We start from the raw sequence: 14,795 nt of genomic DNA, 5'->3' as shown, positions 1-14,795 counted from the left end.
AATAAAATAGAGGAACGTATTAGGGCTGTCTCAGTTCTTTCTGTCCTATAGTTCATACCAATCCTGGCTTAAGCAAGTAGCCTAAGAGTATCACATGACAGAACCTTTCTAGAGTCTATGCGATGCTTCTGTGGGCTCTCGGGGAAATGAGAAATCCAGGTTAGTCTGGATAAAGTCCTTGTATTCTCCTGATCACATGTCTGAGCAGCTTCGCCTGGCCCCATTCTCTCCTTGGATCAGAAGTGCTCAGTGTGGTAGAGGCAGTGCAAGCCTTGATTAAAAGCAAAGGCAGGGAAACAACTAACCCCACACTGAGATTCTTGAGCAGACACCTCCCATGAGCTTCCAGACACCTGCAAAGTGCAAAGGCAGAGACGTCTCACATACCGACTGGCTTGTCAACAGGTAGCATGCCCAAGTACTGCACGTGGAACTTCTGAACCAGCTCAGTCTTTGGTGTTGGAAAATCTACTGCAGGGAACAAAAAACCAAGACATCAATCTCAGTGTTTCCTCATAATAACACAGATGAGGCAGCACTCTGCCATCTGGAATGCCCTGAACACCACCCTGTGCCAGCACGGTCTTTGTTTCCAGAGGGAAGTACAGCAGCAGCTGGAGAAGGGCAGAGTCCCTATGTGACTCACTGGGGCTCTGTCCACAGGACCTCGTTCAACTTCACTTCAAGGTAGGAAAGCATTTGAAGGCAGGAACTGGAATCTATGTATTTCAGCTGCTTATCTTTGTTGTGTGCTGAGTAACTGCTTTTTGATGTTTGTTTTATTTGATGTGGCTGATGCCCAGAGAAAATTTAATCACAAAGGGTGCAGCGAGAGACAGACCTAAATGAAATTCCCTCCAAAGTATCAATCCATATACATGTTTTGGGGGTGGTGGTGGTGGTGATGAGACTAAAACCCAGGATCTCATATACATGGCAAAGCTAGATCCCTAGACTAAACCAACCTACTTTCATTTCTTTAATTTTACTATCATTACTTTTGTCATCATTGGGGCTATACTACTCCAGGATGAATTTTTCAGATGGCAAGACAAAGAAAGAAGTGGAGAGAAAAACACCGCAGTACCAGGCGAACCTGGGTTGTGCCCATAACAAAGCAAGGATATGATCCAAATGAACTACCTGGCTGAACCAACCCACACAATTTTAAATGAGTTGGTCCTTATGCCAGATTGTACATGATTTATAAAGTCCACACACATTACCATGAACAGGGATCCAGGTTCAAGCCCCTATGGGGGGGGGGGGTTCATGAGTGATGAAGGTGTCTCTCTTTCTCTCACTCTCTATCTCCTTCTTCCTCTCTCAATTTCTTTGTCCTATCAAGTAGAAAGAAAGAAAAAAAAAAGAAAAATTGCTGCTGGAGTGGTGGATACATCCTGCAGGCATGAGCCCCAGTGATAATCCTACTAGCAATAATAATAACAATAATGAGTTGTAAAGTCATGAATGATAAACTTCATCTTGTCCACTAACGACCAGACTCATTTTGGCCCTATGTGCCTAAGCCTACAGGCACAAGATCAGCTCTGTGCCACACAAGGATTCCGGATAAGTGCTTCCTCACAGGTTTGTTGAACTGAGCATGGCTTTTAAGGACACTGGAGTCACTGGAAAAGTGCCAATTCAGGATTAGGACTATGAGCTGCAGCACAAAGCTGCCAACCTACCTTGCAAGGGAACGTCGAGGTTAACATTGGTTCTTTCCTGCAAGGAGCTGCAGGCCAGGGCTTTGGCATTCTTCCGTTCGGCCATAATCTGTTGAAGAGAAAACACAGCATTGCTTTGTGTTCCAGACCCATGTCTTCAGCTTTTCCAGAAAGCTGCTACAGCTGATTTCACTTCTAAGTGAAACTGGCTGTAGTCTATCACCTGACTTCCCAACCTCGCATTTGTGTCTAGCTCTCAGTTACGTCTTCTGAGAATCTGGTAATTTTCTCTGGGGATAAGAGGTGAAGGATTACCTGTCAGAGTTATAGTCTGCCATGTGTTTAAATTTTATTATACCATTTGTACCCACTTCTGTGCAAAGAAACCAAATAAGTATCCCTGGTCACATGTGGACCTTCTGGCTCACTGGGGTCCATGGGACACAGAGCCCATTGCTTCCAGGTGCTGTTAGGTATCTGCAGGGCTCTGGGGACAGACTAACCATGTTCAAATTGCACTACTGCCCCCTTTTGAGACTTTAGGCTACCCACTTGCTCACTGCACATGGAGATAATACCCTCTGTCCTCAACAGTAATGGATGGCAGTCATGAGAACGAGCTGCTCTCATGTTGTCACTCTCAAAGTGCTCATGGCTGTTGGCTGTTTTCCCAATTGCTTCTCTTCACTAAGGGCACTGAGTCTTCATTCCCACTGCAGTTTTAGGGGCTGGGAGAAGCCTACTCCTCCATAAGCCCACAATCCACTCACAGCTTCACTCCCCACTTCAGGGGGAACTGAACTCACTCCTCCCCAAAGTCCCATTCTGGCCTGTCTCCAGTCTAGCACTTGGGAGAGGCAGTGGGGGAGAGAGGACTATTAACTATTAAGATAACCAAATGCTTTTTGAGTGCTTACTCCAGGCCAGGCCACATCCTGAAGGCAGCAAGGGGTGTGTGTGTGTGTGTGTGTGTGTGTGTGTGTGTGTGTGTGTGTGTGTGTGTGTGTTGGGTCTCTGCTGTCCTTAGAACATTGCCTGACACATACACGGTTCTCCCTTATATCAGTGGCATGAAAAGATGAGGAAGATGCAGCCTGGGGAGAGTGCTACAAAGTAGCCAGGGGCACAATTGTAGCCTGGTCCCTGGTCCTGTCCATGTGGGGATGTGAACAGGGTGTGGGTAAAGGTGTCATCCACAGCAGCCCTGTCCTGTCTGTTGTGGGCCCATGCACCAGGCCAGCAGACTAATGGCCCTTTTGGGGGGATTTGGAGGCAGCTCCCCATCCTTAGCTTCCCATGAGAGCTGTGGATTACACCTGCTCCACTCCTGCTGCTGGACCTCACTGAGCTCAGTGCTCAGGCCCCCATAATCTCCAGATGGTAATGGGCTCGCTGCACAGAAACAAACCAGAGCGCCCTGCCTCTGCTGCAGTGGGTCACACATCTCAAGTGAACATAATGAGGCTCTAGGGAGAGAGATGCTAAAATGGGGTCCCCCTGTCTGTTCTCGTTGTTTGGTTCTGTGACTCTGGTTCCGGAAGCAGGGGCTGTGTGTCAGTGACCACAGCCCTGCCTCACAGTTGGCTAGAATCTGGGGGGGGGGTGGCTATTGAGAGTTCTAGTGAAGTCAGGGTATATTCCTGGGAACCCCAGTTTCCTGGGACACCCCAGGTGGCTTCTCACCACACTCCCCTTACTTGGGCCCACTCTCAGGTCAGGGGTGCTGCCCTTGCCCCTACACTTTCCAGTGGGGTTCAGTGTATACTTGCACATCTACTTATCTACCATGTACTCTAAAACAGAAGAATAAAAGCTCTGCTCATTTGAAGACTGTGCCAGTGAGAACAACACCTGACACACCAGAGTACATTAACACTGTTTGTCAGTATACCTGCCCATGTGACCTTCCAGGGTGTTCCCTGCTCAAGCAAGGAGAAGGACAGAATGGGGGAGGGTGCCCCTGTGGCCCCTCACCTTGGAACAGATTTCGTGGAGACTTGTGGCGATGGCTTTTGCTGGTGTGTCACATCGAAATACATGACATTTCAGGATTCTTGTGTCTTTGTCTCTGGCTACATAGGCAAAATCTCTGTGCAAACAAAATGGATGAGAACATTAGATGAAGGAACCTTCCCCCCTTTCCACCACTCTAGTGACTCCAGTGATAGGTGTTAACTGAGCTTAGGAGCCAGCAGGTCAATGTAAACAGGACACAGTGGTTAGGGGGAAAAAAACTGAACAGCTACCTGGCACAGAGGAACACTTTTTGGGGTCTGCAGAATTCATCTGTGAGCAAAGTAACCATAGTGTTGCCCAAACCCATGTGTTGTAGCCTTGGCGTCCTTGGCAGCCTATTTGGAGTGGTAACAAATACTGTGATTGCAAGCAGAAAACAGGCTGGGGAAAAAGCATGAATTTGCATGAGTGATACAGCAGAAGCAAAACAGCAAGCTTTGGTGTGTCAACATGGTGGGGAGTGAATCCCCATGAAAGGCATCAGGTTCTGGGAAACACGTCTCAGACTCAGATGTGCCAGCAGCTGCATCACACTCTCCACTGCTGGCCCAGACACCATGGGGGTGCTGCAGCTGGTGCTGGGCTTTGTTGGCACCTGCTTTTTCACCCAGGAGGAGGTTTACTGGGATGTTACCTGACCACACAACTCTATGTCTCCCTACTGTTTGGAGAGAGCTGTGGGCTTAAAAGACCAAAGTGAAGTGAAAAATCAGTGTCTAGGGGCCGGGTGTTGGTGCACCTGGCTGAATGCACATGTTATCATGTGCAAGGACCCAATTTCAAGCCCCCAGTCCCCACCTGGAGGGGAGGAGTGTCACAAGTGGTGAAGAAGTGCTTCAGCAGCCTCACTTTCTCTGTCTTCTCCCCCCACCCCAATTTGTGTCTATCTGAGAGAGAGACAGAGAGAGGGAGAGAGAGAGAAAACCAAATCAAATCAGTGTCTAGATTTTCTCCTCTGGCACTGGATCTTGCTTTCTTTGTGAATGAATCTAGGCCAGGATGCCACAGCTATAACCAGACTTTAATGATTTCTCTCCATATCCTAACTGGAATTGTTGACAGTGTTCCTCTTCTCTCCTTCTCCCTCCTCTTTTCCTTTGAAGATCACTGCTCAATTCTGGTTTATGGTGGTGCTAGAGATTGAATCTAGGACTTCAGAGCCTCGGGCATGAAAGTCTTTTTGCATGACCATTATGCTATCGCCCTAGCCCCGGGGTTCTTTTTTTCTGACTATGACAGATAGTTTCTGCAAGATGGGGGAAGCTTCCACTAAAGGCAACTCACTTTCAGGAAAGTATATCTGGGAAGCCTCTCCTCCACTTTGTCACAGCCCAGGAGCCCCTCAGTTGGGCTATTCAAGTGCAGGGTCTAGGGCAGAGGCATCTTCTTCACCTGGCTGCTCCACACAGACCTCTGTCTCAGTCTCACTGCAATGTCTGGTTTCTTCCTCAAGTTCTAACTCAGTGTCCTCACTGGCCCCTCATCTTCTACCTAATCCCCTGCTCAGCCTCTTTTTTCTCCTGAAATTATCCCCAACCAGTCGCTTTCTCATCAGTCCTACCCCCACTCAGGCATTCTAACAGGTACTTGCCTCCCAGTTTTTACTTACGCCATCCTCATGCCTCCCAGCTTTTATTTACGCCATCCTCATGGCTGAGGGCTCATGGGGGAGCTGGTGCACTGAGAGTCTCATGCTCTAGTGCCCTAGGGGTCTGTCCCTGGGGCTGTCTTCCCCTCAACTCCTAGAAGTTCCATGGAGATAATCTGTGCCTAATTCATCCCCAACACTCAGTCCAGGCCTGATCATAGTCAATACTAAGGAATGCATGCTGACGCTGTGCTCTTTCTTCCTACAAGCAGAGGGGCTACAACGTGTATCCATCCACTGCCTGTCAGGAAAGTTGATTCTTGGTCAAAGGTGTGAACGGACATGGCATGTGACTGGGCTGAGGTGTGTGTTAGCCTGGGTGAGGAGCTGGGCCAGACTTGGAGTGGTGAGGCCAGTTGAACACTACACTATGGTCCCAGTCTCAACTAACAGCAAGGCAAAATATTACTTTAAATAGAAAAGAAATGAAGACATCACTTTTGGGGACTTCACTCAGGGGAAGCCCTGTTCTTGACTTTTCCTGGTTACTCATCTTCCCAAGTTGTACCATAAAGTAATACACAACATGTCTCAGACACGTATGAACCATTTTTCTTCAAAATTCCCTATTTAATCAGCATTATTCTGAGGTAGGATGGCTCTGAAGCCCCATGGTCACCCAGAAAAAGCACAAACACTTTGTCTCAGACTGTAGGCATTCCAAAAAAATTGTCCCACCAGTTCTTCTAGCACTGCTTCTCCAATTAAGGAGTTTGTCTCTCTCCTCCAGAAATATGGATCACCATGGCCTCCCATGGGTTCTTCCCTTCCCCAGTGACCACTAGCCTCCCAGGGTACCATCTCTATCCCTGCCTGCTGTGGCTCATAGATCAGCCTGACTCTCTGGCTCCCAGGGCCTTACCTGTGTCTAAATGCATCAGGTACTGAAATTCCAGACCACAAAAAAAGATAGAGTGACTTACACTCTTCTGTTTTACAGTCACTTCGCAGAACTCAAATGGGTCCAACTGTCCCATCAGAGGGGACTGGCAAGGAACAGCCAAAGGACAATGGGTTGAAACTCAGGCAACCCAAATGTCAGTCGCCTTCCTGATTTCACTTAACTGTACAACCTTCAATGTGGTGTCTACACTCAGCTATGTGCAGGCGCTGAAAACCATGATTTCTGAGGTGTCTTCCTGGCTCCAGTATTCTGTGACATAAGCTTTCTAGAGCCATCACCCTCTGCATGACTGCAGGCTGGTTTGCAAGTGGAGTGATCCCTAGGTAACCAGGAGGGAGATGAAATGTCCCTGATTGCAAAGCAATGGCTGATTCCTCTCTAGCATCGGCACTGTGCCCTCTCTTTTTCCATATGTCACCACTCAGGCCTAATCTTTTAAAAAAATTATTATTATTAATCTTTTTTTTTTTTTCTGGCTCAGTGGAAGGTGATTAATGCTTGAGAGCAGTCGTGTGGAACCCACCTCATCCCACAGGAGAAACTCAGCAGCTGCAAGCTTGGGGAGTTTCTGACAATTTCTTTTTACAGCCTTATCTCTCCCTGTTCCCTGCCAGGGACCAGACCAATACATCAGAGAGGACACAACCTGTCGATCCATGACAGGGCAGAGTCTGGGAACCGACCCTCCAGGGGTTTCCATCTGCTTCTCATGGAGGGGAAATAGTTTTCTCCTCACTGTGAAGGTCAAGAAATTTGTGTATCTTCAGTTTTATTCCTAGGAAATGTGTCCTATGTGACTCCCCAATTACCTGGAAGCTCCAAACATGGGGTTTTCTAAGAGACAGTAAGGGCTCTCTTTCAGACTCGGACCCTAGAAAAGTTAAAAAAAAATGTCCTTCGTGTGCAATAAAATATGTAGCTGATCTAATCTCATCATTATTCATGATGATATCCAAACAGCTCTTAACTGGATCTTTTAAAAGCTTGGCTTTTCAACACCTGACTTCTGGACAAGGTTGCTCTAGCAGACAGAATAACAACCTCCCCCCCCCCCCCACCACCAAGATGCTCTTGTCCAGAGATTCCAACTCTTGGAATTTGGAGCTATCCTTTCCATGAAAAGGAACTACAGATGTGATTAAGGATCTTGACACAGGGCTGCTACTCAAGGTTGTCTGGGTGGATACAACACAATTACAAGGGAAAAGAGGCAGCACTTTTTATTTATTTATTTATTTATCTATTTTTAAAGTGTTTATTTTTATTATTAGATAGAGAAAGAGAGAAATTGAGAGGGGAGGGGTAGACAGGAAAGAGACAGTAAGACACCCGCAGCCCTGCTTCACTACTTGTGAAGCTTTCCCTCTGCAGGTGGGGACCAGGGGCTTGAACCTGGGTCCTTTTGCACAGTAATGTGTGTGCTTCACCAGGTGCACCACCACCTGGGCCCCTGGTAGCACTTTTTGTAAGTAACTGCAGAAACAGGGGTCTCTTGCCTGAGACTCCAAAGTCCCAGGTTCAATCCCCTGAACCACCATAAGCCAGAGCTGAATGGTGCTCTGGTAAAAAAAAAAAAAAAAAAAAAAAAGATGAACTTAAGTAAACTATTCAATTCCATGAAGACCTTTTTTTTAAAATACTTATTTTTATTTATTTATTCCCTTTTGTTGCCCTTGTTGTTTTATTGTTGTAGTTATTATTGTTGTCATTGTTGTTGGATAGGACAGAGAGAAATGGAGAGGGGAGGGGGAAGACAGAGGGAGAGAAAGACAGACACCTGCAGACCTGTTTCACCACTTGTGAAGTGACACCCCTGACTCCCCTGGTGGGGAGCCAGGGCTTGAACCAGGATCCTTATGCGGATCCTTGTGCTTAGTGCCACCTGCGCTTAACCCGCTGCACTACAGCCCAACTCCCCATGAAGACCTTTTGAGCCACTATTATGGACCAAGTGCCAGAGAGGCAAGTACACAAACAGGCAAGGCTCCAGCCTAGCAAGCCCACTATCTGATGTGTGGAGGTGAGAGAATGCCCCAGTGACATCATCGGAACTGCATTTCTAGGCATAACAAGGACCTCTCCAGGACACGTGCATTTAGATGAGGCATCAGGGACTATGGTGAAGGGCTGTGCTGTGGCTTCAGGGATGCTGTGCACCTGTGCCCTGGCCCTTACTCTGTGTGCCATTCAAGACTTATAATATGGCATATGACCATCCAACACATGCTCTTTTTTTCAAAAAACAAAACAAAACATTTTTTACTCATTTATTTTCGATAGAGGCAGAAAAAATTTAAGCAGGGGGTTGTGTGGAGAGACACATGCAGCTCTGCTTCACCACATGAAACTTCCCTCTTGTAGGTGGGGTTCAGGGGCTTGAATCCAGGTCCATGTACACTGTAATGTGTGCAAGTGTACCAATCAGGTGCACCACCACTAAGCGCCCTGACATGCGTTTTAAAAAGTTCCCTCTGGGGAGTCCGATGGTGGCACAGCGGGTTAAGTGCACGTAGCCCACAGCACAAGGACCGGCATAAGGATCCCAGTTCGAGCCCCCAGCTCCCCACCTGCAGGGGAGTCGCTTCACAGGCGGTGAAGCAGGTCTGCAGGTGTCTCTTTCTCTCCCCCTCTCTGTCTTCCCCTCCTCTCTCCATTTCTCTCTGTCCTATCTAACAACGACGACATCAATAACAACAATAATAACTACAACAATAAAACAACAAGGGCAACAAAAGGGAAAATAAATAAAAATTTTTTTAAAAAGTTCCCTCTGGTGGAGGAAAATGGGTCAAAGGAAGGAGACCACTGGGAGGCAGAGTTGTGGTTCAGGTGAGAGAGGAAGAACAAGGTACAGGCTAAGTTACATCCGGGTAAACAGGTAGAGGAGACAGGTGGAGGCAATAAAGAAGGGTGGTAGTGGGTAGGACTGACAGGTGTGGTGGTGAAGGGAGGGTCTAAGGAGACCCTGGGGTTTCTCATGGGACCACAAGGCCCTCACATTGGCACAGGAAGAAGAAACAGGTTTGGTGAGGGAGGCTGATGAGTTCTGGGCCTGACAAAAAGGAGCACAAATAAGGAGAACAGGCCTGCCACGCAGGCAGATGTGAACATAGCTCAGTCTGCAACCTGGGCTGGAGACAAACAGCAGGAGGCAGCTAAAGTCAGGGAAGCAGAGGACAGGGTAGCAAATGAGATACAGCAAGGCAAGGCCTGACCCCTGAGGAAGAAAAGACACTGCAAGGATTCCCATGAAAAGATGGAGAAACAGTGCCAGAGAGGGGGAAAGCCGACACTACAGGAGGGGCGGTGGTGGTGCAGACACCTGCAGAAACCCAGTGGTTTGTCTCCTAGCCACAGTGAGCAAGGTCTGTGGTGGCCTTGGGCTATTGGGCGCCATTTTCCCTGGAGAAGGGGAATTGGGGTCCTAGCTTCAGAAATATGAGGAGCAGTGATTTAAAAAATACTTTTTAAAAAACCAGTATATGTCCCCTCACCTTAAACAAATCCCTCTAGTGGCCAGGCGGTGGCACACCTGGTGGCACATGTTAGAGTACACAAGGACCGAGGTTCGAGCCCTGGGTCCCCACCTGCAGGGGGCAAGCTTTGCGAGTGGTGAAGCAGAGCTGCAGGTGTCTCTCCGTCTCTCTCCCTCTCTATCTCCCCCTTCCTTCTCGATTTCTGGCTGTCTCTATCCAATAAATAAACATAATTTTAAAAAATCCCTCTGATTTCAGAATTTTTCAAACATGAAAACTAAAGAGGACAGTCAGTGAACTCCTAGGTTCTGTGCCCAATCTCCAGGATTAGCACACTGCCCAACGCAGTCATCCAGAGAGATGTTTGTTCTAGTTACTGTGTTCCTCTGTGTGTACTGATCTAAGTAGAATTGGCACATTTGTCCTCCAACGTCCAGTCCCAACAGGGTCCCAACAAACTCTTCCAGATGTGTCTGGGACACTGCTGACACGCACATCTGTGTCCTCTGCACCAGCTCACTCCACTTACACTATTAGATGAGGCATCTCCTGTTTAAAGAGGTGCCCGTCTAGTTTTCTACCCCATACATGTGGAGACCTGCCCTTTTATTCCCATGATGACAGAAATCATGGGAATCACTGTTTCTTTGATAAGCCATGAAGCGGGAAGTTTACAGCTGCAGCAATTGGTACAGAAGAGAGGATCAGGAATCATCGCCCTCTCCTTGGTTGCTTACTGAGTGAGTCCTTGTGTTTCCAACTCTTTTTGGCTCCTGCCCTTTCACTATTCTCCCCAGTAATTATCCCCAGAGAGGACTAGCCTTGAGTTCTATCAGGGAAAAATGTCAGTGCTCAGACAGCTTACATGACAGCCTTAAATTTCATAATGGAGGAAAAAAGGAGAGAAGCGAAAGATCGCTTTCATTGTTCTCAGTTGAACAGTAGCACTTTAATCACCCTGTAAAGGCTTAATCCACCTTTATGAGATAAATGAATGAATGAACAAGTCTTTATTCAGATGGCTTCCATTAAAATCAGCAAAAAGAGAACTGCATGGCTTTCCCCTACCCCCCCCCCCCCCACAGCTCTCTTACATAAATGCAATTCATCCCTGCTGAAAGGGAGCTTTCGTACTTACCCTCCCTCACAAGGGGTTTAAGAGGAATCTTAGGGTGCCTCTTAGAGGTAACTGAGGCTGTACTTCCAAACTCTTTGTCTACCGCCCCCCCCCCCCCGGGGAGGGGGTATTATTTTAGTCATGTGAAACCTCATTTAGTTAACGAATCAGCCTATCCTATGGCTGGAAAGTTCTGCTGAGAAAAAAAAAATCCCCCTAAATGATAAACTGAAACATGTTTCCTATAAATTTTACTTGTTGAACCAAACTTTGATTTCTTGAGCAGCCTAGGCTTAGCTGGTCTTGTCAGCTTTATGATAGTGCAGATTGCTCAGCAGTGACCTCCTCGGGGCTCCCTCCTTTCTATGAGGTTCCCTTCCATTCAGTCTCTCCCCTACTCTCCTCTGCCATGTTCCTCACCAACTCTTCATGACCTGATTATGTCGTCTACGTATGCTGTGTTTGCTTAGGTCCAATACACATTAGTTTTGATGCCAGAAACTTGGAAAGGCTGCCATATGACAGGCATTCACTTAATGGTGATAATTATTATAAATGAGGAACAAGAAGTTAAAGAAAAAAACCTACTTTGGAATGCTGTCTTACTCATAAGGGCTATTCTGATAGTTATTTGAACTAAGCAGTTGTATTACAACTTCCTCCCAGCTCATCTTTCTATAGAATTTTGTCTTTTCTGCTAAAGCAATAAATCACTAGTTATTTCTACTGCAACTCAGGGTAAAATTCCAGCACAAAGAATTCAAAATGACAAATCTAGCCCTTGACGACAAAGGATTTTCTTTTTAGTTCACCTGCACAGGACCAAGAGGGTGAAGGACTTCTAGTTTCCAGACTTTTATTTTCAGACTATATTTAGAAAATCTTGTTCTGGAATTAGAAGAAGGAAGGGGTAGAAAGGGGATGAGAAATATCATCTTCATTAGCATTTTTAAAAATTAGTTTTATTTACTGGATAGAGACAGTCAGAAATTGAGAGAAAAGGGGGTGATAGAGAAGGACAGAGACAGAGAGATACCTGGAGACCTGCTTCAACACTTGCAAAGCTCTTCCCCTGCAGGTGGGGACCAGGGGCTTGAACCCAGGTCCTGGTGTACTGTAACATGTGCACTCAATCAGGTGCACCACCACCTAGTCCCTCATCTTCCTAGATGGGCAGTCCAAAATGTGTCACACACACACAGTTTATTTTTTATTTTTTTTATTTTACCCAGATGGCAAAAGCACTGTTTTCAGGCACAGCTACGTTCACAATCTAGAGCTTGGTAGTTCCAACTCTCTTTTTCTTTCCTTGCATGTTTAAGAAGATGCTAAGTCCCTCAACTCTGAAAGGGGCAGCTGGGTAAGCATATCCACTGCAGGGGGTCCCTTACCAGGAGCTGTCAGGAGACAGACACACAGACAGTGTAAATAGCAGGTTTTCAATGCCACCACCCACCACTTATCAAGGGTGGTTTGGGAAGAGCAGTTTGCAGTCCTTTCTAGAACACAGTCTTGCCGTTAATATTCAGAGCAACTGCTTCTCAGCAGAGACCTGAATAAATGCAGAAAGTAGCAACAAACATCTGAAAATACCCTCATTGCTGATTTAGACAGACCTTGTTGTTACATGACATGAAGGAGCACATCTAAATGTGGAAGGGCACATTAAATCCAAGTGCACAGCCTTCAGCTTCCAGCCTCCAGAATTTCCCAACATGCTTCCGGGGGCCAAAGCCACCTCAAAGGTGAGTGGAAATTTAGTCAAGTGGGGCTGGGTGGCACACTGGATTAAGCGCATATAGTTCGAAGCACAAGGACCTGCACAATGATCCCAGTTCGAGCCCCTGGCTCCCCACCTGTGGGGCGGGGAGGGGAGTCCTTTCACAAGTGGTAAAGCAGTTCTGCAGGTGTTTATCTTTCTCTCTCCCCACTTTATCTCCCCCTCCCCTCTCAATTTCATATCCAATACAATGTAAAGAGTGTCCGCCAGAAGCAGTAGACTTAGTGCCAGCACCAAGCCCCAGTGATAACCCAGGAGGAAAGGAGGAAAGGAGGAAGGAAGGAAGGAAGGAAGGAAGGAAGGAAGGAAGGAAGGAAGGAAGGAAAAAAGGAAGGAAAAAAGGAAGGAAGGAAGGAAGGAAGGAGGAAGGGAGGAAAGGCAGGCAGGCTCAGTCAAGCTGGCAAATTCTTCTAATCATACCTATCTCTGAAAGATTGACTCTTTGAGTTAGCCACAAAGTCTACGTGGTCTCCCTTTCCCTCCTGGACATTAAACACTATCAGCTTGTTAAACAAGGAAAATGTCTGCCAGCTGGAAAGAGTTCACCCCCAAGCACGTGGAGAACTCACCTGGCATCACTCTTAACACAAAGAGGTGTTTGCTTGGGTCTCTTTTTCAGGCAGTAATCATGATCATTCTTTCAAAGAGAAACATTTCAAAACTTGGGTTTATTTTCCCCCATAAAAAAAAAATAATCTTGATTAAGAGTTAGAGAAATAAAATATGGAACTTAATGTCAGTCTATGGACAGGCTGGCCTTTAAAACACTGAAGACACATCTATATACACATACCCCTGAGGTATAAATAACCTTCATTTCAGAACTATACCAACTATCTAGTTATGTTCTTCACTATGAAGGAAGAATTCTATATATTTTAGTTATTAATGAAGCTAGTCTGTGGCTATTAACAAAGAGCTAAATTTTTACACTAACAAAACTCCAGGGTAAACAGAATGTAAGCACATTTTAATTTTTCAAAAAGCACAAAAGATTTCCTTATATATGTACCATACTGTATATATTTACTTCCTAGCTTGCTGATTAAAAATTTCACAGTCCACAAATGAACATACACTAATATACTGGAAACATTTTTACACCATCTTGAAATTTTCAACAAGCTGGTCTTTGCCAGTTTAGCCTGGCTATCTTTCAAAAACAAAAGTTATAATTTTTAAGGACATCTCACCCCCGTCCCCTGCAAGCCATTTAGTGAGTGACCAAGCTGCTGTCATCTCACTCTGCCCATCACAGGGTCAAACACAACAGAAGATCAGGAACCCAGATGCAATTTCTGTTTTAAATGTCAGACACATAGGAAGGACCATGATAAAAGGTTAAACAAAATGCAGTTCTGCCTTTCAGACAGGGATGGGTGTGAGGATGGAGATAAGGCATGAAAAAAAAAGACACACAAACAAAAAAAAAGCCAGTGAGCTTTGCCAGACACTTAAAACACCAGGAAGGGGAGAAGTGAAAGTCAGTTGGTTACCTCTCTCTGAATCCAGGAAGGCATGAGGGAACAGAGCAGAAAAACACGTTAGCGTTCACATGGCATTCAGTAAAAGTAAAACAGCTTCCTCAGCAGCGGCTCTGAGCGCTGGCATCCCATCTTACTCCCCAACTTTGCTGCAATTAATAGCCTTTTGCTTCTTATTTTTAGCTGGGCTCTCTCACACAGAAGTGTGTATTTTGAGCCACTTTACGATGAAGCCAAGAGATGCCAGCTGAGTTGAGAGGCAACATTATCAACCGGAGGAGGTAATCAGGCTTAAAATATCATAGTCAAACACAAGAGAGTGTTTGCAAGAAACACTGGCGGAGTACTTATCTTTATTTCCCAGCTCCACCTGTTCCTGATAAAAAACAACAACAACGACAAAAAACCAGGAACAGTGACACCGAAGCAGCCTTACCTGGTTTACAAACATCCCTAACATTCTCTGAACAGTCACAACATTCAAATGTAGCATTGTGAAAGAACAACAACCTGAGAGGACAGAGGAAGAACAGGAGAGGGCTGACCCAGGAGGTGGGGAGGAGTGAGGGAGGGAAGGAGGCGAGGTGAGGAGAGGAACAAATGTGGGAGAGCATTGTACAGTGTGAGGTTCAAAACGCTGGAGTTTTCATCCCTAGAGGGACTCCGAGTGGCTAGAAGGGCCTTGAAGAAGTCACTTAAC

General features: G+C 46.3%; 1 protein-coding gene across 14 annotated transcripts in view; it reads right to left on the bottom strand.

Annotated features, from left to right (window-relative positions):
- Window positions 1-14,795, bottom strand: part of APBB2 (amyloid beta precursor protein binding family B member 2) — a 420,468-nt gene that overhangs the window by 14,011 nt on the left and 391,662 nt on the right. For 13 of the 14 annotated variants that reach the window (XM_060188179.1, XM_060188181.1, XM_060188171.1 and 10 more), the window contains 3 exons: window positions 3,645-3,759; window positions 1,692-1,779; window positions 388-471 (listed from right to left, as the gene is read on the bottom strand). In XM_060188179.1, the coding sequence (XP_060044162.1) occupies window positions 388-471; window positions 1,692-1,779; window positions 3,645-3,759 (287 nt within the window). Of the gene's footprint in view, window positions 1-387; window positions 472-1,691; window positions 1,780-3,644; window positions 3,760-14,107; window positions 14,224-14,795 lie in introns of those variants that run through there. The other variant, XM_060188184.1, reaches the window with a different exon arrangement.

Source organism: Erinaceus europaeus, chromosome 3 (assembly GCF_950295315.1).
Source record: "Erinaceus europaeus chromosome 3, mEriEur2.1, whole genome shotgun sequence".
In the NCBI taxonomy this organism is placed as follows: domain Eukaryota; kingdom Metazoa; phylum Chordata; class Mammalia; order Eulipotyphla; family Erinaceidae; genus Erinaceus; species Erinaceus europaeus.
The sequence above is the reverse complement of the archived record's forward strand: the minus strand, read 5'-3'. Positions and strand labels throughout refer to the sequence as shown.